Genomic DNA, 27,842 nt, shown 5'->3' with positions numbered 1-27,842 from the left:
ACAATGTGTTCTAACTACCCTGCTTTACTAGCAGAATGCAGCAAAAGGAGCAAATTTATCCATGACACTGGAAAAAACAGTTAACTTCAAACTTCACATATGCAAGTTTTCCCCTGAGCAACTGCATCACTTATTTCTCTTTGGTCATCCTACATGCTAGGAAACCATACTTTGCTCTATGCCTGTTAATAAGCATTTCAAAGTACAAAATAACCTAGACTATTTCTAATATTCTGTAGTTCCAAACATAAGGTCTTTTGTGCAACAAAGGTGAGTTTTACAATCAGCTATAAACTGTAAGTCACAAAAGGTATGTTCATTGTGATCCTAAAAAAAGTATCCACTGCACTATCTTTTCAGTGCATTCTATATGAATAATTTGGTTGAGATTTGGAAGACTATTAGTTCTTGCCTGTAAGATTAATCAATAGAAACATTATTTCAGAAGTCTCCAATTTGAAAGCATTTCACTAAATCTTACAGCAAGATTTATTTGCGCTTAAATTCAGTGAGACCTGGACAAAATTTCTTCGTGTAAAGTGATAAGCAAAAACAGAATTAACAGCATGCTTTAGCTAATGAAAGCTCAAATAATGCTGCTTTACATAATCAACACTTACAGTGCCTCACCAGTTCCCTACAAGTAACAGGACACAGTAATTTGTAGACAAAGATTATCCAAAAATAGTTAAGCTAAAGAAAGGTTATATTAAAAGAAAAAAAAGAGAACATAAATACTTCATAGTAGGTGGCAAAAAAATCTTCCTTTTCAGAAAATTTTTTGAGGAAAGTTATTGAACTTTAATACTAATACAGTAACATTAGTCAGATCTTTACACATCAGTGGAATGCCCTCCATAGCATAAACATTCTTTATAAGGCAACATTTTAGGAACTCTGCGATACTAGCTAACATTTGAATGAAGTTTACTCTGAGGAGCAGCCTCACAGCTGGTAACAGCTTTTCAAAGTCAGTTATTTACAAGAAGGGCGTGTTGAGGTTGGAATATCTCCCAGTATGCAAAACCATTTTAAACTTGATTCAGTAGTCTGGACTTGAAGTTTATTTAAGACTAGTTAGATCATGTCACTCACTACCAATTAAGGAAGGAGGTTTTAGGTGTTTATACTTAGCAAGCCTTTACGTGGGGGTAGGGTAAATCTGCCTTGGCATAACCCATTTAGTAAAGATGTTGAGATCAATACCTTATGCTCAGTTTTTAAAATCGGATCTGTGCAGTTGCCTTTTCTGAGCGCTCAATTTATTTAAAGCATGTCAGTTTGATATACAGATTGTTTTCACTGGGAGGAGAGAGTATTTCACCAGCGTATTTGATTTGGATTTTTCTTAAAGTAATTCAGGCTTTTTAGGCAGGCTGTGGATTGAAGGCCATTTTTACTACGACATTTCTCAAAGCAGTCACAAGACTTCACAGCTTTATATCTATCACACACAAAAATCAAAGTACAGCATAACATCTTTAAGAAACCTGACATTCATATTCAAGCCAGTCAATTCCACTCATTTTGTTACAATTTTGCCTCTGTAAAACCCAACCACCCACACACATAAATCCACCCCACCAGCTGCTTTTTTTTTTAAAAAAAAAAAAAAAAAGGAACTGTGCCTGCCAATGAAAGTGACCAATCACACGTGGCAATAACGTCAGACAGGACACACTTTTGATCAGATGGTCGCTGCTTTGGGCAAACTTCCCACTCGACCTTTAGATATGACAGGCAGAATGTGTGTCAACACCACTCCCATTAGCTTCCAGGGTCCCTTATGTTTCAGTCGAAAATCTTATCTGCCAGACGCACGCGAAAGGCAAACACTAAAGCGCTAGGAAACGCGGTCAGGTATCAGCTCGCCTTAAATCAGTCCCTCTCCTTCGCAGCCCCTTGCATGAATAACCCCTCTGTCCTCTCCTGGAAGAGACCCGACGCCCCGCAAACGCCTTGAGCGGCCACAGCATCGGAGATACCAGCACAAGCAAGACGAGGGTGCTGAGAAAGTCTCCCCGCTGCAGAGAACTCGCCCGCCCCGGACTAAGCCCCCCTCCACGGCTCGGGGCCGTGCCCTCACCTCAGTGAACGGGTCCATCGCTGCTGCGGGTGCTGTCAGTGCCGCCGCCGCTCCCTCAGGCCGCCCCGGAATGGCGAAGCCGCCGCTCCCAACCGCCCCCCTCAGATTTGAATTTCAGCGCCCGCCCCAACTGCGCAGGCGCCGGGCGGCGCGCGCAACGGCCCCGGCCCCGCCCCCTCACGCGTCGGAGGCAGGCAGCGGCGGGCGGAGCGCGCGCGGCGTCCCGCCCCGCGCGCTGATGGACAGGAGGGCTAGCCAATCCGACGAGCAGGCCGCCCCGTCGGCGGGCTGCCCCGTTCTGTGAGGGAGCGGGCGCGGAGGGGGGCGGCGATGGCGATCCGGATTCGGGTTGCGCTGCCCGTGGCTTACCCAGCCCGAACTCGCTTTACGCGGCTGCTCTCCCTTTCCCGGTCCTGGGAGCAGGCGTGGAGCCGTGTGCTGCGCCCCCGAGCTCAGGGTGTGACTCCTGCGTGTGTTCGCGCCGCCGGAGGTTTCTGTGTGGGGTGTGCAGGGCCATGGCGGTCCCCTCGCTGAGCGCGAACTGTGGCTTTTTTTTAAAGAAAACGGAGGCTTTAACCTCTTTCACTGGCAAGCAGAGCAATACTGTCTGGTTGACTCCACATCTTGCTGCAGCTGCTCAAGGAGGTGTGACCCCCGAGCCTTTTTTTATTTCAAGTTTAACTCTTCAGCCGGCATTGACAGGAAGACATGATTTTAATGTTAGTCTGAATGGAGAGTATACTTACCCAGTGCAGTTGTGAAATCCGCAGCTCCTTCTCATGGCTTTTATATTTTTTCCTTACGCTACACCCCATGGTCTCATCAAACCTCACCCACTGGTTCCTCCCGCTGTCCCCTTCTCCATTTCACCGCCAGACGTTTCTTAATGTGCGTTAGGCATAATGAACTCAGCAGAGACCCATCAGCCGCTCAGATCCTGTCCTTGCCATCCAGGCACCATCTCAAACTCCCCACAAACACGTTGACCGCAATCGCAAATACAGCTTGGTTTGGTTTTTTTTTTTTTTTTTGTCTGCTGCTCTCCCTGGCCGGCTGCTGTAGGCCTGACTGCCCAAATGACTGCACCTCGTCAAATTTCCAGTCCACCCAGACACACTGGCAGCCCTTTATACCTTTTTGCTCATATGCAAACAATGTTCGTTACCTTGCATGAATGCCTTCCTTCCCTAGTGCTGTGCTTCCTGCCTCTTGGATTACTTACAGGCAGCAGTCATTTCTTCTTCCAACCTTAACTTTGCCTTGCTAAACAAACCACACGCTTCTAATCATCCCTCATTAGAAAATCTTTCCAATGTCTTATTTGCAAGCAGCACAGCATCAGTCTGCAGCAGAACGTAAGAATACAGTATCAAATAATTATTTTCTGAGAAAATCTTAAAAGATTGGACACCCTGGCCAACAATGTCCCTGCGCTGTTCTCAGATAAATGTGGGTTGGAGCAGCCTGAGGTCCAGCATCAAAAATTGCTCACACACCAGGCTGAAATTTGGGACTTAACAGATGGGACTCATCACTCATTCATAATCTATGAACCAGCCTGCACAGTGATAAGAAATGACAGGCTTTATTTCCTTCAAGAGAAACTAGGTATATCTATCACTGGGAAATAATAGAAACATTCCTTTAGTGGAGCAGTAGAGAATCAATGCGGGCAAATACCAGAAGACAAAAGAGCCAATATGGAGCTCAAAGTCACCATCAGAAAATAAAAAAGATAATTAATTACCCATTACATCTTTTCTTTCTCCTGCCATCCCAAAGGAAGAAAAGTCATGCACAATTTGAATCCTTTACATACAACAGGATTATTGCAATTTAAACATGATTTCTGCTTTACATGTGGATCTATGAGATTTATACAGTGCAATTCCAGCTGTCATTGGTGCATTTCCAAACATGGCTTCATCCACTGCTGTTGTCTTTTAAGTGATACGGCATAGTGCACGATGCTCAGCCTGGGGCCAACCAAAATGGTGTTAGCTGCACTGTTAGTTAACATAATAATCTCATCTGCTGTTTAATATTAAAAAAGAGGGAAATAATCATGCTTTATTCTGTAAAATAAATTCTCATTAAAAATATTGCTATAAAGTATATTCTGAAAAATTAAATTGAAATTCCTAGGAATGTATAACTGCTTAAAACATAAATGCAACATACATGTGACAAATGTCCTTTCCATTTGGTCTCTACAGAGTCAATAATTTCTTCATCATTTTGATCCAGACTCGGTGGCGCTCTGCTATAAATAAATAGAATACTTAGTTTCTCATCTTCTCAAGAGGTTATGTCTGTCTTCCAGACGAGCAATAGACGGCAAATACGCCTTATCTTTTTATTGCTCCAAGGAGCCAAAGAAAGTCAGGTTTTTTTCAGGGATGGTGCTATAAAGTGCCTATGAAATCCATTGTAATGGTGGGGGGTATGGCCCGTAGCAATGAAATTTCCAGTCAGGGTTATTTTTTTCTTAATAAATTAATAAAACTGTTTGCAACTTATGGAAAAAAATCAACTGATGTTTCACAGTCTGAAGGCATAAAGAAAAAGAGAGGGAAAGAAAGGAATGCCATGTTGAAATCAGCAAACAATGAGCCAGCTCTGCCTGCTGAACAACATTATACTTTATGCCAGCTTTTTGCATTCAAAAATTATGAATCACACCCTTCTCCTCAGCCCATGTGACATGGTTTAAAATTTCTTCTTGCCAGGGGTAAGCTAATGGAAAGTAATCCCTTCTGTAACAATAAATAACACAATACAAAGCACTTGGGGAATGGTTTTTGCTGGCTTGCAGTTTTCATGGGAATTGAGAGCATGGGCACAGAAGCCAGCCATTTGTCTTTTAACATGGCAAGAAAAACATTTTTACTTTCCCAAGTTTTTCCTCCAAAAATTTATAAAGCATATTGACAGTTTTCAGGGTATATTTTAATTTTCAGAAGGTTATAGAAGTTTGCATTAGCACTTTAGTAAGAATGGAGCACTTATTAACTAATAACTTCCTAAGGAGAGCACTAGCCAAAGTTTTTGTAGCTCTGGCTTCCTTGCAATACTGATACAATCATAAATGTAAAATATTGAAGGAGAAAATTCTGATCACAGTGTAATTTGTACAGCTCCATTCTGTAATTCTCAGAGAATAGTTCCTAAAACTTTCCTTCTGCTGAGAAATTAAGTTCACAATTCTGATTCTGAAGGAAAGATGAACAAGATGCTTCCTTTAATTCACAGAAAAATCTTAGTAATCCTGTCATGTAGAGAAAAATACTATTTTCCAACTTGGAATTTCCTTTTATTCACAGTTAAATAATTCACAATGAAAGCTGAAGTTCACCTTTCCCTTGCAAATGGATTCAATCTATTGCATGGTAATACAGTACATTATAATTCAGTACACTGTAGTATTCCTTGTAGTTTAGGTTTACCTTCAAAAGGCATTTTTTTACCAGAAAATTCGCTCTTCCGCTAATGAGTTGGAGAGCTATCATGATTCTGATACTCATTTCACACTGGCAATGTGATTGCCTGGGATGCCACAGAGAGGAGAAGCAAATGTACAGAGTGTTGTACCTAATTATTTCTGGACTGTAGTCCTATTAGAATTATTTATTCCCAGTGACTTCAGACAAAGGGTTTAACCTTGGGGAAGAGGCAAGGAGACAGCCCTTGCAGAGCTTCCCGAGGACTGTGCCACCATCACTGACATGCCTTTCCCCTCGCCCACCATCTTTCTGCCTGCATTGGATCCTGGAGGACGTACGGTGCAGGTCCCAACATGTCTTGGTGCCTAAGATGAAGCCGAGCTGTAAGAAATTCCCCTCTTCACAAGTCCCACACCAGGACCTCTGTGTGAGGGAATCTTGCACTACAGAGGAGCAGTAAGAATATAATACCCATCCTTTCCTCAGTGATTCTGAAATGAAGACCAAATTGTGCCCCTGGATCCTCCTGAATACACTAGCGTGCCAGAGACTTGGCCTGGGAAAAGGCAACTTCACCCCCAAACAATGACTAGAAGGGCTGGTCCATAGTGTGGCAAAACACTGCAGTTTGGATTAATCTGTATTTTCTATTGCAAATATAATCAGAAACATTTTGATGAGCAGCATTTAGGATCTGTTCTCTGTGCTGAGCCAAAGGTGATTACACTGCTTTTGTCAGCTTCTGTGACAATCACAGAGGCAATTTAGGCTGATGTTACCCAGTAAAGGAATATGTTTATGTCAGGAATAAGACAAGTTTTGTGAGTAAGTAACCCAGTGCGTGACATGGATTTAAATTAACAGTGCTCAGAGCACAGGTCTCTCTTCGAGTAGCCTGAGTAGGAAATTGATAACCAGCTCAACCAGACTAAAAGAATGTGAGACCCCATAGTTATTACAGTCAAACTTCCAGCTGGGATTGTGCTTTATCATACCAAAAGGCTTTGATTATTGCCCTGTCTTGGTAAGTGTAGTTGGGTGGAAAATCCTTTAAACTGGGTATTTGCTGGGGGGAGATAGGCTACATTTTCAGAATGTACAGAATGAATTTCAAAGAATGTGAATTTTGTTCCCTCCCTTGTCATTTGCAAAATATGGGAGTTTCCAAAAAAAAAGCTGGCTTGCTAAAGACATCATTTACATTAAAGGTAGGAAAAGCACACCGTCATTTATATTCTACACTTAATTACTGTACGATGACATGGATGGATTAGTGTTAACTGTTGTCAGAGCTGAAATGCATCATCTCTTGTGAGGAGTGACTGAGGGAAAATCATACAGAAATCGAAGCTGGAGGGAAAAGCAAAAGCATTATGGGGAGAAAGAAAGAATAAAAAAAAAGAGTAGAGAACGTCAAATAACAAGGAAGAAGAACAAAACAGGAGGAAAAGATGGAAAATATATTAAAATGGAAAAACAGTGAAACAAGGAATGAGACAATACTCATATTTCGTTAACAATGAGACAGTTGTCAAGTAGACTCAATTTCAGAAAAAATCTCTGGGTAGTTGAACTCTGCATTTTTACAAGGCAGTGGGAGTTAAGAAACATTTGCCTGTCATGCACTCTGAAACGATTTATTGTGTTCCCAGTTTTCTTAGTATAATCTTGCATTTGTATCACTAAATCATGGAAAGTTTTCAGTTAGGTCTCCTAACTGATACACACAAGAGAAGGGGAATTAGACTTCCTTCTTTGCGTCCCAGTTATAAAATACCTACTTTTCTTTCTTTATCAATACAATACAGCTGTACCATTTGCTAATATAAAAATTCTGAAGTGAAGCAAAGGGCCTGAAAGCACTTAAGTGCCATTATATTAATTTAGACCATGAAGTTAAAGTACCTGAGACTTGCTTGCAACTCTGCAGCATAATGCAAACAGAGTAATTGCATGATCACATCAGCAGTTTCACCAGCCAAACTGTATCACATTTTATATTCTTGAAGTAATTTTTTGAAAGATGGAAAAATTAGGAGATTCTTGTTGAAAAAACATTTTTCACCAGAAAAAGTGTTCTATCAGCTCTAGTTCCCTTTTTTGAAGACTTGATATGCTGTGATAATTTTCTGACCTCGTTCTTGTCATCTTATTCTCATATTTTAAATAAATAAGTGAAACTACAGGACACACATAAACTAAATCATAAATGATGCACAAGGAAGGCCAAGAATGTTACCTACAAAATTACCTTAAAGTTTTTAAAACTAAGGTAGATGCTCCAAGTTAAGCATAGCCTATAAGCTTTTATAAACAAGGAAAGATATAAGGATATGAAATGGGTTTTACATGAGTTCATGGTATTTTTTTTTCTCTTTACTCTCCATGACATTCCCCTGAAAAAAATCCATACAGTAACAGGAAATCTTTCCTGAAGTAGTAGCACGTTTACACTAGAGGGTGCTACTTAAACAGGATTTTTACACTGCTTAGTGTTTTGCTTTGGAAATCTCTTTTTCACTATTTGGAAAAAAATGCATGTCTGAAATGAGAAGAAGCTGGTTTTAGAGGGAGAAATTCTCATGGAATTTGAATAAACACAATTGAAACATAATGGTGGTGATATTTTCCACACACATACCCATGAGGGACACTGGTAATACCGTTAGCTTCTGTAGAAACTACACATATAACTACACTGTGGCTGTGTTAGACATGAGTAAATATCTCTAATATTTCAGTCTGCTTTTCCTTAAAAAAACTATTATGACAGGGAAAATAGATTAACTAAAGGAATATGAAAATAAGATCATGGCTCATTGTTAATGAGAGGGACAGAAATATCTGATGCAATGTCTGGGTTTGATATGATGGAGGGTTGCCTCACCTTGCAATAAAGCAAGAAAGAAGGCAAAGAGAATGGAAATGGCCAAGAGGTTATTTTAAATAATTCTTCCTTCATCCTTCCAGTGGTGGTGAGGATTGTCAGAGCCCTGAAAATGTCTCTCAACATCTGCGGGCTCTTTGGCAGCCTAGAGTCAGAGCCCACATGGAGATAGTGGAGGTCTTGGGCCATGAAGAGAGCTGCTGCTCCCTGACAATGGTTTGTAGGTGGCATGGTATGGGCAACTTGTCTTCTTAGATGTCTAATCCAAAAATCTCTTTTCAATTCGGCAGATCTGCATGAAGGCAAGATGGTGTGTGCCCTGCACTGTCCCCCACTCAGGGACTCTGGAGCTCCAACTCTGGGACTATAATAACACTGTGATAAACTTGTACCCAGGAAACCTCCAAAACCAGACATGAGATGGAGCTGAATAAAGCCAGAAAAGAACTCTGTCTTGGCTTATGCTTCTCCCAAGCTTGAACACTATTTCCATCAGCTGAATTCATCCCCGGTATTGCTTGAAAGGGATTATTCAGCATGGAGTAAATAAAATCATCACAACTGTTTTATAGTCCCATCTGAGCCCACAAACTATGAAGGAACCTGCAAGGTAATGCTAGGTAGCAGTACCAGGCATGTACTTGGAAAACAGAGAAAAAGAGCGGGCTTATACCTTGGGCTGTGCCCCTCATTGAGTCCAGTGCTTCTCCTTGAGAATGGGACTTACCAGAAAACCACCTTCTCCGGGCCAGGCAAAGCCCGTTCTGCTCTACTGATCCTGTCCTAAGTGAGAGGATCTGGATGTTCTGTGAAATGAAATACTTTGATGAAGAAGTAGATCGCCGCTTTTTCCCCAGCTGCTGGGTCTCTGCCCACTGAGGTGAGCTGTGTGATGGGTCCCCGGCATGCAGGCGAGGCCTCTTTCTCCAAAGCACCATCTAGTCATACCTATTACTATACAAGTTGCATCGTGTAAAAATCTGCTAAGATGGTGTTTGTGTTTCTTGGATATCCCCTTTTCATTCTCTAAGTCTGTTGTACAGCCTGGGCGAGCAAATAATAGGGGGTCAGGTAGGTGGTGTGGAAGAGGAAGGGATAAGGAAATTAATGGCAATAGGGGGAGGAACACGGTGTTTTTCTCAGGTTGGTTAAGAAACGGGTGAAGCCCCCACCTGATCATCCAAAAAGGGTGATGCATTACTATGAAAACATTTGCTTTTCAACTGAAATTATCCCAGCACCACAAAAGAGTTGGCAGACTTCAAAAGGCCCAAAGACAAAAGTACGAACATTAAAAAAATTCTCATTTGGGGGGGGGGGGGGGGGAGGATGAGGGGGTGTGGCAGATTGTCCTTAGCCCTGTGCTGCCTGACCTGGTATTTGCGTTGCCACAGCAAGGCGTCCGTGACTCCGCCGTCGGTGTTTGCGGTTCGGCAGGCAGCCTGCGCTCGGGCTGCCTGCCACTCCTGCCTGCCGCTGCCAAAGGCAACCTCCTGCCTTTCTCAGAAGGACCCCAGTAGTGCCACGGCATTGCTGCAGAAACGGGCAGACAGTTAGAGGAAGAAAGGTCAAGAGGGGTGTACTGGTCCGTCAGTCCATACTGTAAGCAGGTACATGCTTTACTGTGGCTAATGGGTGTATATAACCCTGTTCTCTGCCATAGGAAAGAAGCCTCTTTTTTCTTAGTAGGTATAAGTGAATGTACAATAGACACCTCTGTACAATTTGTGAGTGTGCAATAGACATCTCTGATTTTTTTCCCCCTATGATAATGGACAACAGTCAGCTACATTTGTAGGTTCATATCACAAGGATCTTGCATTGCTTTCACTTCTCTGGACTTTACTGCAAGGTTTGCCTGGATTTTGTTTTCCCTTGTTAGGCTGAGTTTATGGTATTGAGCCTCCCTAGTGTAAAGCAGGAACAAATACAGTGGATATATCAATCTGAATACTGGAGCTGTATCAAGTTATGCTCTTCAATGCATCTTAAAATAGCAGTCCCATTGAATAAGACTGAGTAAGCAGCTCCCACAGGCATGGGCTGCCTTTGCTGTATACTAGAAATGTAGGACCCAGCTGGAATCAGATAGCAATGTTAGACATTTTAGAAGGAGTTTCTAGAAAGTAGGTATCTGGAAGGATGGTCAGCTGGAGTCGCTTGGTCAATGAAACTGTTTGGTCAGAAAGTATTCAGCCAGCTAAGAGTCATTAAGTCAGGGAGGGGAGGCTAACCTTGCCACTCCAATGGCTGATGGCTGTGAAGCTGTGCCAGATTACGCAGTTAAGGACTCTTGTTCTCAGCTTTCCTAGTTCCTCAGGGATTCTTTATAGTCAGCACAGAGAAGCAGAAGAAAGATACCGTTGTGAATATGGTAGAGGAACCAAATAAAACCAACAAGTGTGTGTATATATATGTATATGCCTATTTAAAATCCAAACGCACATATACACATACATATTTATATATGTGTCTCTGTGTGTGTTTGAATTTTGCAGTGTTAGCTAGTGTCAGATGTAGAGATCAATAAAATGTATCACTGCTCTTCTATACTGTACATGTTGCAGAGGTTATTGATGCTAATATTCCTTTAAAGATACTCTTCTGCATGCAAGACATTGCAGTATTTTTGACTGGGTGAATATGAAATTATATCTGAAGGCATGACCAGGTAAATCTGGAATTATCTCTGGAAGTAATGTTCTGTTAAAGCTGAAATACAAGATGTACACCAGCTTTAATTCTTTCTCCTAACAATGGATATATGGTACCAAGACATAGATCTATTTGTATTGTGTAACTATTATTTAAGCTGTATTCCACAGTGTGGCTCATCTAAACATTACCATTTGTCCCCATGTTCCCTCACCTCACTACAATCAGATCCGTGCCAGCTGCACTGATACCCTCCAGGAATTTTTTCATGACAGAGTATCTCATCTTTTTCCCACTGCCCATCTGGGCAGACTTGCAAGCTAAGATGCTTCTGCGGTCAGAACTGCCAGAGGTACATTAAATATATATATATATATATATATATATATATATATATATATATATAGCATTCTTGTCATATTGAGATACTTAGTAATGTTTTTCTTGACTGAGCTTTTCACGTTATGCTTTTAATCAACAAATGTGACAAAGCTTGCTCAGAGCCAAAGCAGAAAATGGGCAGGTGGCCTTATAGCATCCTTCCTCTGTGCCTTCTGCTACTGCCTTTGGCATCCTCCTGCTACAGCCAGGAGCTAGCATGACCTAACAAAACCTTCAAGACACCCTGCAAAGGAAAGAAGCTAGCAGGAAAAGAAGAAGTAAGATGGAGGCATCAGTTTCAGGGGTGACTGAATGCCCAAGCGCTCAGTGAAAAAGGATTTGTCGACACCAGGGAGAAATAGGCAGATGTGAAACATGGAGAGGAGGCATTCACCAGAGAGAGCAATGAGAGGGGACATGTGTGTAAAATACACATCAAAAGCCGGAGTTAGCAATTTTATTGCTATGGTTTCCAAGCATATATAAAGTATCATCTCTAAGAGAATAATTTAGGGTCTACACAGCAAAACCATTGGGGAGTTATGGTAAAATTGTACAATGACTGCACCTTTTAGGAGCCATCTATTGTTTCTTCATCTGCTGTGCTTATTATTTGCAGTGTTTGAAATGATGCACTGTTTTTTTTTTCTGTTATTTTCATGTATCAGAAACAGACTCTAACTGATTAGTGATAGCTCTGTCTCTCTAAATTTAGAAGTGTTTATTCAGTTCCTGCAATTTGAGATTTGGAGAGAAGCCTGCAGGTTCCAGATACTACAGTGTTAGCAAAGTACTTTAGAGGGTATTTTAGGTTAAACTTAGACATGTTGACAGAGCTTGTATCTTCTCTGTTCCTCAAAGAATTAAAGTTAAAAGGGACGCCGAATTTGTCAGCTAGGTAGAAGTGTGTTTCAGCACTAGCTGTTCATTAGCAGACTGAGAAAAATGACACCTCAGTCTTTTCCTAGCTGGTCTTAACAGTGCCTGTCTTTGTGTGTGAGGCAGTAGTAAATAAAATGAAAATATGTGCTCTAAACTCTTTTTTCTTTTTTTTTTTAATTCCTGCCTGTGAAGAGTGATTATGAAAGCAGACAACTATCTGATCTGTGTCCGCTCAGTTGTATGATTGCATACATGCAAGTGTCTATGAGAAGGACTCATGATGTTCAGTAAAATTTTTCCAGGTAGGACACAGAAAGGGATTCTCACAAGTATCAATGAGCTGTGATGGGTGGAATTCCCATTCCTGCTATGTGATGATACAGCCAGATCTTACAACCTTATAGGACAATGTTATGGAGAGAATCTCTGTGTGCAGTGCATTGCAGGTATGAATTTATTGATGGGAGGGATGGTGGCAGACATTTAAGCCATTCAACCAAAGCAGCACACAGCTTCCCAGCTCTCCTCTCCCTGGCAGATCACTACATTCACATAATGTATGTTGAGCACTACTGTGCTGTTAAGTCACTGTTAATTAAATTGCTTTCTCGGTTAAGTGTTGACCATTTAGAAAAGTAAATACATTAACATGCTAAAATGTATTCTTGTGTAATCTCACTTCTGTCATGTCCTTAAATCTGCATGAAGATTACAAAATCTTCCAACGCCATGCCTCCATTAATTGGTTACACAGCTGTAATTGGTAAAGTACAATAGCTGGTTCCTATCTGATATTCAATAGGCATTTTAAAACTCGCAGATTACATTTCAAGGAGTACAAGGTTTCACAAACAAAGCAACAGATTGCACAAGTAACGCAACAGAAGGGCGCAATATAAAGTCAATCTTCTGTTTTAAGTTCTATTTATTACTTATCAATGTACGATAAGCCTGATTACTAAAATCAGTTACTGCCCTAAACTGTTGCTTTGATGTGATTCCTCTGTTCCCTTTAGCAAGAGACAACAGCTCCTTGTCGTGTTCTCCCGGTTGGCACACACCCTTCTGAGCATCCTTGCCCCACGCAGCGCTTTCTCTGCCTGCCTTAGGCCCAGCAGATAATTATCAATCATAGCAATTATTATCAATCACAGCAGGGATGACAGCTGACGGAGTCGCTGGACTCTGTGCGAGTTATGCCCTGCTAGACTCCTGCCATGGCTGCCGCCACCTCACACCAAGTCGTGCCGGTGTGGTAAAGCGGGCTCTCTCCCCACGTTTTTGGGTGCAGCTAGGCGCCCGTGAGGTAAAGCGGGCTCTCCTCACGTTTTTGGGCGCAGCTGGGCGCCCGTGTGGTAAAGCGGGCTCTCTCCCCACGTTTTTTGGGTGCAGCCGGGCGCCCACCCCCCATCCCCAGGGCCCCCGCCCCGCTCCCTGCACTACAGCTCCCAGGAGGCAGCTCGCCCCCAGCCCCAGCCACGCCGGCGCAGCGGCGGCGCAAGGCTTGCCGGGACTTGTAGTCTTCAGGGCCATGCAGGCGGGCGTTTTGCTCGCGCGACTCCCGCCTACCGGGCCGGGGCCGGCCGGGCTCCCTCGGCCGTGACGGGGCCGGGGCGGCTGCGCTGAGGCGCCGCTCGCCGCCTCCCTTCTCCCCGCCCGGGAGGGGACCGAGCACCATGCTGGAGTCTATCCGCGTCACGGGTGAGTGCCGCCCGTGGGGCCAGGCGCCCGCTGCGCCGCCGGGGCGTTCCCGGCTTGGCGAGGGGCTTGTGGCGGCGGGAGGAGGGGCGAGGTGGGGCCGCGTTCGCCTCAGCGCCCGGACCGCGGGGAGAGGGGGGAAAAAAAAAAAAAAAACAAAAAAAAAAAACCCAAAAACAAAACCCAAAACCACCCGAGGAGGCGCCGAGGGGTCTCCGTGAGCGTACCTGCGGCGTGGGGATGGGGGAAAGGTGCTTCTCACCTGCGTGTCTTGAGGGAAGACGGCGAAGCGGGAGTCCCGTGGGTGAAGAGGGGGGTGAGTGTGTTACCTGCGGGCCCGGCCCCTTCCCAGGGACACTGGGGCGTCTGGAGGCGACACCTGATTGAACTATTACTAATTGCATCTGGTGTCTTTCACTCTCCGGCTCTCCTCTTTGCCCTGTTTTCAGAGAAGTTAACAAATCTTTCTCGTGTATATAAAACCCTGTATTGCAACTGTATAACGGTAATATGAAAAAGTATTTGCCACCACACAAAACTCTTCGGTTCTGCATATATGTGATATGCACAAAAGCCTACAATACAGTCTCTGCTTCAAAACAAATTCTCCATTCAGATGTTCTCCCTGTTTAAATTTGACATCATTTCGTCTATCATTGCTTCAGCTCCTTCAGGTCAATGATACTTTGTCATGGGGAAATCCATCAAGAACAGATCTGGTGGAGATGTGTTAGTGTCCCCCTGTTACAATCATAATTCAGATTTCTTACAGCTGTTCCTTCTCTCCGTATGTTATATGCCGTTCCACATGTGCATGGTTAGGAGTAGGGTGTTACTTCTGGTAGTGGGAGAAGAAAAAGTTCATGGAATCAGAAGGAGCATCCCTAGAAATGTACAACAGAACTGTCATCTTAATCCTTTAATATTTCTTAAAGGGAAAGATAGTTATTTTGGGTCCATACCCCTCCATCACATATTCCTGAGCACACCTGTGCTGCAGTAGAGCAAGCTAGAGATCTGCTTAGATCGAAGTTTCATCCTGTGTGGATCTGACCATAATTCAGTTTTGTGATTATATCCTGAACCTATTGAATGGGAGTTTGTTACTTGATTTCATTAGGGCCAAGTCTTTTACTGATTATTACTGTGCTATATAATTTAATTTGAAGAATCTGAATTTGGAGTTTATTACATCATGTCATATTTCAGTATAGAAATATGTATGCAAGAAACTGCTTGCAAGTCAGTTTAGACTTTTTTAAGTCAGAAAGTACATTTGTCAATATGTTTGCAATTTTAAAGATAAAAAACCGCACAGCCTAAAATCATGCCAATGAATCCTGAAAGTGGTGTCTATTTCAGATTTATTTACAAACACTGACAATTAATGAATGGACCATGCAAGTTGGCTCATAGTTGAAACTTGCCCTTGGTCTTGGAGCTCAGAATTAAAGTTGAATGACAGAGATGCTGATATAGGAGGAAAGCAAATATGTAGATATTTTTGGGGAAAAAAATTTCTTAGGTTAAATGTCAAAGTTCCCAACATCATATGGGCTCTGGTTAATAGCTAACTTGCTGTGAAAATAAAAGATATCTCAGCATCAGTTTTTTTACAGGGGCTCACTGACTAATTCTATAGCAAAATCATTTTCAGAAACAGAGCTTCTAGTGCTGTTTAGTTCAAGTGATCTGACACTTCAGAACTTGAGTGTTTGTAAACCTTAAAGGTGTTTATAGTGATGAGGAAATATACTACAGGATTCTGGTCAGATTCTGTAACACCACAAACATAAGCCTGTAGTATTTGAGAGGCAGTGGAACATTACAGATTCACATATAACACTCTCCATTACCTGTTTGTTGCAGAATATTCTTTCTACAGCCACAAACCTTAGTCTAGAGCTTACAAACTACAAATAGCTGTTCATCTATTCACATTACCTGATTATTGAAGATAAAAAATTTCTTTGTAATGTAATTGTACATTTGCAGAATGTATCAAAGCAGCAATCTTACTTGTCACATCCACATATTTTCTTCTCATCTTTCAGTTTCAAATGTCACTATTTTCTTATTACTTGTAGATAAATCACATTATTTGCATTTCTATAAATTTGAAAAATCAAGCTATTCGTTTCTGATTTTGAACAAAAAGAAATTGAAGTGTATTCTGAGTTGGTAATGCTGAACTGAAAACCAAAAGCAGCAGCTCAGATCAATACATTCCTAGAATAGGAGGAACTGCTCCAAGAACATCTTTGCTAAGCACCTCACGAATCACACCTGCAGTTTGGAAATTATTTGTCCATTAGGTGTATACAACTTGAGTGACAGCTGCTTGAAAACCACAGGAGCTCTCTACCTTCTTTAGAGCAAGGGTAGCTGGACAGAGAGAGATCTGCGTTCATGAATATCTATCATTATTTACCTCATTCCACCTATGGAACAGGTATTTAAGAAACAGCTCAGATAGCAGCTACCCAGTAGCCTAGAGGAAAATTTTTCTACAACACTCTCCAAAGTCTGGAAAAATTCTTATGTTGGGATTTTACCGCATGTATTATTAACGTAATAAAAGATTAGCTCAGTTCATCATTTTCTAAAGGATGGAAGCCAATAATATAACCTAGCTCCTGAATATAACATAAAATCTAACATATTTTTCCTAATGAAAAACCTATGACAAGATTAGCCAGTGTCTGCGATGCTGCAAGATTCAAAGCTAGTGACTGGGCTGCAACTTAGACATGGAGAGTATCCCATTAATCCAGAATTATAATGAGTTTTGTGGTTCCCACATATGTTCCATTAGCAGTTTTGGAGTACATCCCTTTCCCAGTACTGCTGTGACACTGGAATAGCTACATGCATATAAATGAAGTTACACAGGTGTAAAACCCCTGTTGGCAAAACCAAGCCGGTGGTATTTTGTGTTGTTTTATGATGCATGGTACATTTTTATCTGCAGGATGGAGTAAGTCCAATACTGCCAATTCCAGCAGATATCTTGAAAATGATGGGATTTTTGCTAGGGCACAACCTTCTCTCGTGTGAGATCCTTTAGACGCACAGGGGGAGTTGCCTCTGGCTGGCTGGCTGCCCTGCTAATCCACCTAATGGGGTAGCAAAAACCAAACACCGCAGCTCCAAAGAAGGGCTGAGCTCTACTTTGGCCTAAGACAGACCAAATTCTCACTGAAAAGGAGGGGTTTCTGTCCTTTGGTACTGTAATGATGTCAAAATGGGGACAGGCAGCTCTTCTGCCCCCTCCTCCTCACTTCTTTCTACATAATCACCTTCCACTCCAAATCCAGCAGATTGTTTCATTTAGTAATTCACCAGTATCTCTAGGACCTATGCTTCTATAACTGTGTTGTTGCAGAGAGGAATAAAATATAATCAAGTGGAAGTAAACATGGTGGGAAATCTTTTTGGGAGAGACTATGCCAGTTTTGTTGTGGGGTTTTTTAATTGTTGAAGAACTTGGGGCTCTGTGACTGAGTGGAAGCGAGAACAATGAAGAGAATCTTTGTACATAAATTACACATTTTTGGGGAGGTTCTCAAAGGTAACTGGAGACTTGGGCATATGTTCTTTCACAGTTCTCTGCTGCAAAACCTGAAATATATAAAGTCAGGAAACTCAGATTTGTACTTCTCAGAACACATGTAACATGTGGGTGAGATACAAAGGATAAAACCTGTATGATATGTAGTGTGATATGCGGGATGGGGTTTTGCCATAATATGATGATTTTCTATTTGCCTTTTTCAGACCTTTTAGAAGTAATCTGTTGACAACTGTCCTATGGTATTCAGAGTCTAAAAGCTGGAGATGACTGCTAGCCAACCTGTGTAATTACAGTGGTTTGATAATCCATTCTCTGACTGACTGCTTTATAGAAGTATATCATCTTGGTAATTTCTAAAACACTGAAGCACATTTTCAGAACACAGGCTCTGTGGTGAATTGGTTTTATATGCAGAATACTAGACCTTTGTTTCAGTCACCAGGCATTGCTAGTCCTTGGAAACTCTTGGATACAGTTTAGTAAGTCGAGTTGGCTAGAAGACAGTGTATTTTTAGTTTGGTTGATGTTGTCTGACAGATGTGAGTTTGAAATGATAACTATTACAGATTAAACCAATGTCCTGGAGAAAGGACTTTAAAATTTGGTGGTTTGCAACATCATTTTGACACTTTCTCAAATATTATTTTCTAGTTTATTTTGTAAAATAATGTTCACAGGACCAATCCAAAAATTCAGAATGGCAGTTAAATGGCTTCTGTGAAAACTGCAGTGTTACCTAGTATCGTCTTTCAAATCTGCTGGATTATCTGTTGATTATAGGTTTCCAGCACAAATATGCATAAAACAGTATCCTTCTTTAGTCGGAAGAAAATTAAGGACCACCACACTTAGTTTGGCAGCTGAAAAATTACTTTGCTACAAGATTGCACATATGAAGTAACCACAGAATTGGGGACAACTATTTTTGATATCAACCACGTGCATGTGAAACCTGCCAGTGCATGTTCAGTGCTTGACCATCATTTGTGTCAATTGCAGGAGAATTCCAACTTGTGATGTTCAGAAGTTGTCTAGATACAAATGCATTTATTACTGGCCAACTGTTCTACTTAGCTGTGAAAGCTTACTGTCTTGAGTTGTCAGTACTGGGTCAACACAAGAGCTTGGGAGTGGGGTTTTAAGGTAATTTTGAGTTTCTGCATTTTTTTTTTCCTATTTATCAATTCTTAGATACTTGTGTGGTATTAATTCAAATTATTCCCTGTGTAGTAGCAATTTAAGGCTTCTCTGCTCTTTGTGGCTTTTGAGAATCAATTAGTAGAGAAGGCAAAGCGTTACCACCATTAACATAACATTATTATCTTGTTTGTATTTTAAGAAGTAGCTGTGTAATTTTCAACTTCAATTTTGTCTACACAAGCAAATTCACGTGCCCAGAAATGTAACATTTCTGTATTCAGACATTCTGGAAACCTTGCTTTTTATTTACCTTCTTAAAAGCAAGGATTCTCATACTATAATACCTGGTACAGGCCTGAAGTGAATTTCAAATACTTGCCAAGAAGTACATGAATGCAGTCATCCTGTTCTGTTGTCTAGAAAATGCATCTCATTTTATAGTAGTTGTTTTGATGTTGTTTTCCTTGTGATGGGAACTGTGGTTTCTCACCATGACAGCTCATGGTAAAGCAAGATAAGCCATGTAGGCAGGTTGTCACATATGTGAGGAGAATGATCTGACTGAATTTGAACAGGAATGCCAAGGAGCACGTTCCTGTGCCAAGCATAGAAAGAGGATTCACAAACTTACTGTGAAACAAACCCAAGCTTCCATAAGATACACATGCTTTAGAGGAAGAAAATAATCTAATGCTTATATCTCTCCCTGTCCAGTGGAGGAAACACCCAGGCTGCAGATTTCCAATTATACATTCATGCAGATAGGACCTCTGTCTTTTTGCTTTTTAGAACAGCATCTTCAGGAGAAACGAGGAACACAGATTGACATGGAACTGATAGAGGTCCAACAGCATAAAATACATTGTCATGGTGCTTGTGTTGGGAGCAAAACCTAATTTTACTGTGAAAATAAAGTGGAAATTAAACTACAAATTTTTTTCCCCTTGGAGGCATTTAATGATCTCTTGCTAATGTTCCATTCAAAGTATAATTACTGTATGTAATCACAGCTCATCTATGTATAACTGTGGGCTGAAGCCCAAATCCCTTTTGCTGGCTTTAATCAAGCTCCAGCTGTATCTCCTGTTCTGTGAATCCTTTCATCTTAGGTGCAGAAGTAGGAAGCATTTTTCTGAGGCAGGCTTCATTTGTGCCCTTGCTTTCAACTCACCTAGGTTAGAACCAGTGTAGAGAGGTCAATTCTCTCTAACAAGCCAGCACAGATATTAAATACAGTTTTAATCCTTGGAGACTTTTCCAGGGACCTTTCTCCCCTGAAGACTATGTAAGGAGTCAGAGCAAGAACGGAGCTTTCATTCATTAAAGGAAGCTTACTCACTTCTTGCATTTGGTTTAGTTTACAATGTTTCTTCTCAAGTGTTCCCTTAATGCGAGCTGTTATTGTAGAACAACTCTGAATAGATGACAGCGTCATCTGGAGGATTCTCAGGGGTGTATCTGGAGGATTCTCAGGGGTGTATCTGTAGCTAGCTGATCTCTCTTCTCTCTCCTCTTTAAATATATCTTACTGTCTGTATTAAGAAGGAATATGTGAAACTGAAGTCTTTTAAACTTATGTTACTATTCGTATGGTGTCGTAACTTGTTGATAGTGGCTGGCCCCTTCTGATGTTCTCATCCTTTCTGAGAGTAAATTCTGTGAATCAGATTTTGCAGATGAGACCACACCAGACTGCTTATATCACAGCACAGATCCCTGTGGGACTTTGCTGTAAATACTGCTTACATACTCCTATACAGTTTCCTATTTTTAAAGATTTTCTTTATCCATACAGAAAGCCTTCATTGAATGATAAAGATCAATCAGATTTTGCTCAAAACTAAAAATTTGTTAATGTAAGAGTAAAGATTCATCAAGTCATGCACAGAGTCTTGTTTTAAACAAGTTACTTCAGCTGCAAACAGTGCACTCACGCATGGAGACGCAAGCATAAAGTGCTAGTTTAGCTGGATCTTACAAGTCCCAGTATTATTGTTTGAAATTAATATACACATACGATTCTCCCATATGTCTAGAAGTCAAGATTAACTTGATGTGACTGCAGTTAAGACAAGTTTTGCATTTCACTTATGTTGCAGTTTTGAGTCCTTAAGATCAGCATTGCTGTGTGAAACAAGCAAATTTGTCCTCAGCTTTTTTTTTTTCCTTCCCCCTCTCATTGCAGAAAAACTTCACTGGCCTCAGACAGAGCTTTCTAAGAAGTCAATTCTGAGTCCAGAGGAACATAAGCTGAACGTTAATAATGAAGACAGCCTCCAGCACCCACCTTCTGGGATCCTTAAGGACATTTTCACAACGGGAACCAGTAGCTACAATGTCCTCCTGCAGAGTAAAGAGGAGAAAAAACACCACACTCAAAAGCAGTCATCTGCTCACCACAAGAAACACAGAAAAACTACAAAGTGTTCTACCACCTCGCGAAGCAATGAGCACCGCAAAATCAAAGTCTCACTACCCTTGCTCAGCAGTGGATGGTACTGCACGAACAGACAGCCTTCCATCATCGTCACTGGCCCAGTGTCTACCAGCATGAAGTTTACAAGCGGTATTTCGGTTGCAGGGAGTGGCATAGGACTACCATCTCGACCCAGAAGTAGAACTAAGAGGCATTTTAGTCTAACAAAGCCAAAGCAATCCCAGTCCTCAAAAAGCCATGGAAAAGAAGGTGATGTCTCTGGCCAAAAACTCTGTCTACTGACTGCAATCAAGCCTTCCAATGTGGAGAAAGAGAAAATGAAGTTCTTCAAGTCAGATTTCACATACAATCCTCAATTTGAATATGCAAACCCTGCTCTGCCAAACGTGTTAGCTAAGCATAGCCATGCATCTGACAGATTTCTTAAGCAGGTATGGTTACTTTTTTCCATCCTTTTCCACTGATTATTTTTTCCTACACCTAATAAGGTGGGTATCTGGCTCTGTTTGTAGCAAGTTGTTTCTCCTTATCATCCTTCCCTACTGCTTGAAAAATTCATGAAAGCTGAGAATACAATAGTGGAACTGAAAGAAAATATTTTTAATTGAAAAATGAAAGCCTTTCTAATACTTACAGGATTCTATAGGATAAAGGCACAGTTTCTTATAAGTGGGTTTATATGAAACATAATTTAAGGCAAGAAAGCTTTTTAGGCATTTAACCAGAGTCCAATACAGGAAAAATACACTGCCTAAATAAGCTTTAATAGAAGAAAAAAGCAGTGTAGCAATCCTGCCAATGCTCTTGGTGACACAGGAATTGGGAGGGGATAGCAATTATTTGAGGTCATGGTTATTGGATAAACATATGTTGATGTTCCTTGTTTCAATCAACTTCGAAAGGATATTTGCATATACATTAGACTCAATCAAACAGCAGACAAATTCCATTCCAGAGGGAGGTAAAATTTAAAAAGATACCCCCCCCCTTTTTTTTTTCATAATATGCAGCCACACTGGTAACATGGCTACAACCATTCCCATTCTCTGTAACTATTCTGGTTTCCTGCCTGTCTTTGAGTTAGAAAAAAACCCAAAACCCAACAAGAACAGTGAAAACCTTGCTTTCAACTTTGACCAAAGTGACAAAAAACCAGTGCTTATCTATACAATAACAGAACCAGTCCTCTTCCCACTTTTGCTATTTTAAAATTGTTTAGAAAGATCTTATTTAAGTCTGACAAGCTTTTCTAAATAGTGAATCTCATGTTTCAAGGGTTATGTGGGAAGAAATCCTGCCATTTCATGAGTTTCATTTCTTAGTGATACAAATATTTCACTTAAAACCCCACAAAATTCCTGATGAAAAGGGTACAAGAATTAAAGTACCATGGATTCTAATAATTGACCCTTGACTTGTGAAGAGTCTGACTTTTATTTTTTTTTTTTTCCCTCCAAATCCAAGAATGAACGTAGGTGCTATTACCCATTATGTCATTATATTGTAAGGCTTGGACTTGCATTTTCACATTAAAAATATCTGTATATTTTAAAAACTCAGCAGCTGGATTCTCATGAAGAATTTATTTTCTTTATGAGGACAGAGAACAGTTGTTCATTTCCTAAAGTCAGGTTCCATACTTCAAACAACTAACTAAATCATACTGACACCAAATAAAACTACTCCTTGACTACAGCTTTCTAGCAAGTTTTCCTTGCATTTTTATAGCAATATTAGCAACATTAATCATAGATTACAGCAAATCAATAACAACTAATTTGCCAAACAGAATTTAATACAAAGATGTATGAGGTAGCAGAGCCTTGAAAATTATTTTATGCATGATGAATTTATGGAGCTGGCCTGTCACTGATTTACCCTTCTTTTAATTAAAAAAACTCATGCCTAAATAATAAATATTTTAATAATGAATGATTCCTCAGTATAATTCTGATTTCCAACTCTACCTTTTTCCCTTTACATAAAAAACATGGGAAAATAAAGGCTTTGTAACAACTTTTTGAAAAGCTGTGAAGGATTTAATATTCAATGAAATATGATATTTCTGAAACTTACCAAGGAGGATGTAAATTGTTTTGTAAGATTTAGTTTCAATTACAGAAGTTCTTAGCAAGAAAAACATTTCTTCAAAGTTCAGCTCCTAAAAATACTGAACAACGCCTTGCACTTCATATAAATGACTAAAAAAGCAGCTTTAACACAGCTCCAAGCCCAGCAGGTGGCACTGTCTCTTTTTGATCTACACCTAGCTTTAGAAGTTTTCATCTCCACTCAAATTTGAATTTCATTTCATGCAAATTTACTATCCAGAAAAAGCAACATTAATCAAAATTTTAATCAGCAAATATTGTATTATCACTTGATTTTCCTCAGTTCTATTTTTGTTTTTCCATGAAGATTTTACTTGTCAGAAGAAACACGTAGGTATCTTATAGGAAGTGTTAAGTTCAAGAAAGATGACTTCAGTTGCAAAAGAAGTACTTACAGTGTCTAGATTTGGGTCTGCAGCAAAGACACAACTGTTGGTAGTCATCCTTTTTCCTGTGACACGGATAAATTCAATTTTGTTTTGGTTTTTTTTTTTTTTTTAAACATTTTTGGCTTTCATTTGTTGCTGTACTTATTTTAGGAGGCTTTGCTTTCTGTGAACCAAAATGGAATTATTCCTATTACATTCTATAAAAGATGCTTGCAGCAACTTACACTTGCTTGCTCTTGTTTGACTAATATAGCTGTAAAACCAGCTTTTTACTGATAGAACTTACAGATTTTATAGGGGGCTTTCAGGATACTTCAGTGAAATGAGCTCAAAATCTGATATTTCAGAATTTTAGAGGAGTTTTAATAATTTCAAAAATATTTTTATCCACAGCTGTGCATAGCCTGTTAGGACATTAAAACAGATTGTATTTTCTTATTGCCCTTTCTGCTTTTGTGCACGTCTGTGGAATTGGTTAATGTAGCGTTACTGCAACATATCTGGAACATGAATCACACCCTGCCCCATTTATTTTTATAGGCAAAGAACACTGCACGTTTGCAAACCATTAATGCAGCAGTGCTACAATGGGGAACGCACAGGCTTGTGAGCACCCACTTCACCCCCATGCCTCAGATCAAAGATTTGAAACCTTGGGCACAGCCCAACACTTCTATTGATTGACATTGCACAGACATAGACTAAACATTTTTTGAATTATTAATGCATTTGAAAATAATATTTTTAATGTCTCTCTTCTCATGCTTTGTTCTGTTTCTCTCTTTCTACTTTATCTTGTTTTCTTCATAATAAGGTTCTTTCATGAGTCACATAATATGTGCCTTTAGGGAAGAGAACTTGAGAGTCAAAAATAGTATGTGGACTTGCAGCTTTTCACATTGATTAACATATATAATATTACACAAATTACTTCTCTTACTGCTGTGTTTCAAGGTCAGTGCAGCAAGGGTGTGCTCTAAGTGCTGTGAATGTTTTCTTATTAGCACTCCTGGCTCATACTATTTGTTCTTCATTCTTAAGTTTTCTTAACACTTAAAGTGTTTGTTATTTTTGCACAGAGGTGGCAATACTTAACTAGAAGTATTTGTTCCCCACATTTGCAAAGCGGATGACTTAACGGTTGCAATTTGCTGAACCAAAATCAGCGATGGAGTTGCAACGTCAAGTAACCTGTATGTTAACTCCTGTTTCTTTGAATTGTAGATGAAGAGTGGAAGTCTATCATTATATACATATTTTTTTTTAAATCATCATTTTGTTGAATGAGTAATCCTCCCCGTGAGTTGTACATCCTTTTCCCTTGTAGTCATAAAAATATAGCAGTTTTGAGTTAATAAATAAGTCAACCAGTTGTGCCACATTGCGAGTGTTTGTTTAAGTCATTACTACAAGTAGCCTACAATTAGAAAATTTATCAGATGTTGGCAAAATAGGTGGAGCTGGGGGTCTAGTCAACATGGCATTCAACATTGAGTGATCCTTTGCAGAGTACAGATGATGTCATGGTTTAGGCATGTTGAAGATTCAAGAATGTGTTACTAGCTATGAAAAGCACTTAATTGTAAAACACCTCATTCTCCACTAGTAACAAATACCCTCCTAAACTAAGATTTATAGATAAAGTGTGTTAATCTATAACACAAAGCATATCAGGCTATCCGAGTAGCATGAGTTCTCAGGGGCCTACACGAACTTCTCTCTTTCACTAGAAGAGACTGTAGATCGCTTCTGGTGATGCTACAGTAGGAACATCAGTTTAATTCAGGACAGTCTCATACAAAAACCTAGCCAGTACTAATTTTTTAATGCCTTACGAAGTATTTGAAAGGTTTTTCATTACAAATATTTCTACCAGCTCTAAATTACTTAAACATGCTCTTTATCACCCTGAGAGCAAGCATGCAAAAGAAATGCCACTGTAAACACTGAATAAAATACTGCAGCCTAGCCTCAAAAATCTGCTCTTACCTCTCTCCCTCCTTCCCACTTCACCCAAAAAGAAGGGCGGCCACCATGTTATGGCTGTCAATTGGACTAACACGTTCCATCTGGTACATCTTAGTGTTGCCTAAAGATGCACCTGGGAACCTCTCCCTCCCAGCATATAAGCTACGCAGGGCAGAAGGTGATGGTGCCTGCAAGCCCTGTCTGTCTCACAATTTGCAACAGAGACTGCAACCCTTTTGTAGCAGGGCTGCTTCTGAATGTGGGATGAGCTGCCTGAACACAGGGGACTGATGGAGCCTGTTTTTTAACTTGGTTGCCTCAAACATTTCATGAGGATATCTTAGCAGTACATGTATTTAACAGTAACTCTAAAGTAACTAAGCTGTGTTGCTGCACATGGGTGACTTGGGATTCAGAGACCTACTTCTCTGTAAATAATTTGTTTAAAAAAGCCAACACCATCACAACCTGAACCTGTCAATTAGAGCCTTGTCTCACTCTTGTTAGTGTTGCTTAGTTAGTCTAATTAGTCTCACTTCTGTGTCATTACTTGCTTGAACATCACCGGAGTTTGCTGTGCAAGGGGTCTTAGGACCACTGCTTCTTTTGGCACTCTTCAGTAGTGGTAAGAGGGATTAAACCAGATCTTCTAGATAGTAATGAAAAGAACAGGAATTAGTTCTCCTAACTAGTAACATGGTAAAGCCACAAAGTCCTTCTTTTCTTCCTTTTTTTTACCTGTTGCTGAAGAGTTTACAGTTTGGCCTCAGGAACTGTGGCAATATCAGTACCTTGCTTTCTGTTGGCCCAGAGGCTGGAAAATAAGCTCACAGTTGGATTCTGAAATAGGCAAGAGCTGTCATGCTGGTCTGGATTTTCCCCTTTCCCAGCAAGTTCTTGCAACACCCGACTTTGAGTCATCTCACCTCAGAGATGGGTGCAAAACACCAAGTGAGATGCTCTGTGTTGTATTCAGTGCCTGGGATCCAAAAATATCCCAAGCCCTTTCCCCTCCGGAACTACCACCAGCTGGGGTGGTTGTGGCAAGAAGTGTCAAAACCAGCAGCATCACTGGGGATGAGGCCCATCTCGGTGCTGGGGCCATCTGCCACTCCCCAGAGTGCTGGTGGCAAGGTGCGTGTGTGATGGCTCTCCCTGTAGTTTCAGTGCTTCCAGAGTCACACCCACCCACTTCGAAAGAACGATCAGGACTTCTTCTGTTTTGCTTGAAACGGGGTTGAGGGAGAAAGTGATGGTGGTGAGCATCCTTAGTAATTTCCTAACCAAGAGATTATGTGTTCAGCAATGAGGAGGCTTAGGCTTAGTGACTTTCTCAATATGCATGGGTTCAAACTTGCAGTATCTATTTGGAGGTGGCTGAACTGCCAGTATATAGGTTGCTCAGCATGCCACATACAGTAGCAGAAGCACCCTTCAGTATCCCACCCTTCCTCTCTTGAAGCTCCAAACCGTGGACTGGGTTGAAGGAGGGGCCAGAATGGGTCTGTGCTTCTTCAGGGGGATGTATCTCTGAAAACCTGCTCTTCATATTGTTCTGGTAGGTGTCTCACAGCATTTTCAGAAAAGCCTTAAACAGCCTAAGAAGAGTTCAGAAGGGTGCCTGCAGCCAAGCAGGAGGAGCTAGAACTTGGGCCTCCTGACTCCCAAACTCACGTGGCATCCTGTGGCACATGTAGGTCCCAGCTCCAGGGAGTTTGCTGTTACAGATGGCCAAGCAGGAAGTTTAATGTGTGTCCAGTGCTCATTTTCTCACTGTTTGTTGTGATGAAGTGGTTTTAGAAAATACCTGCACTCCTACTAAGGTAGGAGAATCCTCTGGGGTCACACCACCAAATAAACCTACATAAGGTGACATCTCGTAGCAGTAATGTCTTTATGAACTGCGTCAAAACAGAACTGGTTAATGAAGTTTACAGGCCATTCTCAAACACCCTTATTTTTATGAGCTTGCATGTTGAGAAGAAACTGCCCCCTTGCTCTCATATGGTTTTGGCAGTCCTCTGCTTCATCAGACCTGCTCTCATCCACTCCTACTCGACTTTCACCAGCACTCTAGATTTATCCTACACTTTTCAAAAAGTACGTGAAGTATCTTTCCTATTCTTTAAGCCTACTTCTTATCTTTTGCTACCTCTGTTGGCTTCCTTCAGTCTGTGAATCTCACTCACCT

General features: G+C 40.8%; 2 protein-coding genes across 4 annotated transcripts in view; one reads left to right on the top strand and one right to left on the bottom strand.

Annotated features, from left to right (window-relative positions):
* ANLN (anillin actin binding protein) overlaps positions 1-2,169 on the bottom strand; it is a 31,541-nt gene extending 29,372 nt beyond the window's left edge. The window contains exon 1 of one of the 2 annotated variants that reach the window (XM_042806411.1): positions 2,087-2,169. In XM_042806411.1, the coding sequence (XP_042662345.1) occupies positions 2,087-2,104 (18 nt within the window). In that variant the 5' untranslated portion in view covers positions 2,105-2,169. The remainder of the gene's footprint in view (positions 1-2,086) is intronic. The other variant, XM_042806412.1, reaches the window with a different exon arrangement.
* An 11,708-nt stretch (positions 2,170-13,877) lies between these two features.
* Positions 13,878-27,842, top strand: part of KIAA0895 (KIAA0895 ortholog) — a 28,033-nt gene continuing 14,068 nt past the window's right edge. For both annotated transcript variants that reach the window (XM_032988893.2, XM_032988892.2), the window contains exons 1-2: positions 13,878-14,035; positions 20,932-21,614. In XM_032988893.2, the coding sequence (XP_032844784.1) occupies positions 14,011-14,035; positions 20,932-21,614 (708 nt within the window). In that variant the 5' untranslated portion in view covers positions 13,878-14,010. The remainder of the gene's footprint in view (positions 14,036-20,931; positions 21,615-27,842) is intronic.

Source organism: Tyto alba, unplaced genomic scaffold (assembly GCF_018691265.1).
Source record: "Tyto alba isolate M040663 unplaced genomic scaffold, T.alba_DEE_v4.0 Super-Scaffold_46, whole genome shotgun sequence".
In the NCBI taxonomy this organism is placed as follows: domain Eukaryota; kingdom Metazoa; phylum Chordata; class Aves; order Strigiformes; family Tytonidae; genus Tyto; species Tyto alba.
This window is presented reverse-complemented; position numbering and strand designations above follow the sequence as displayed.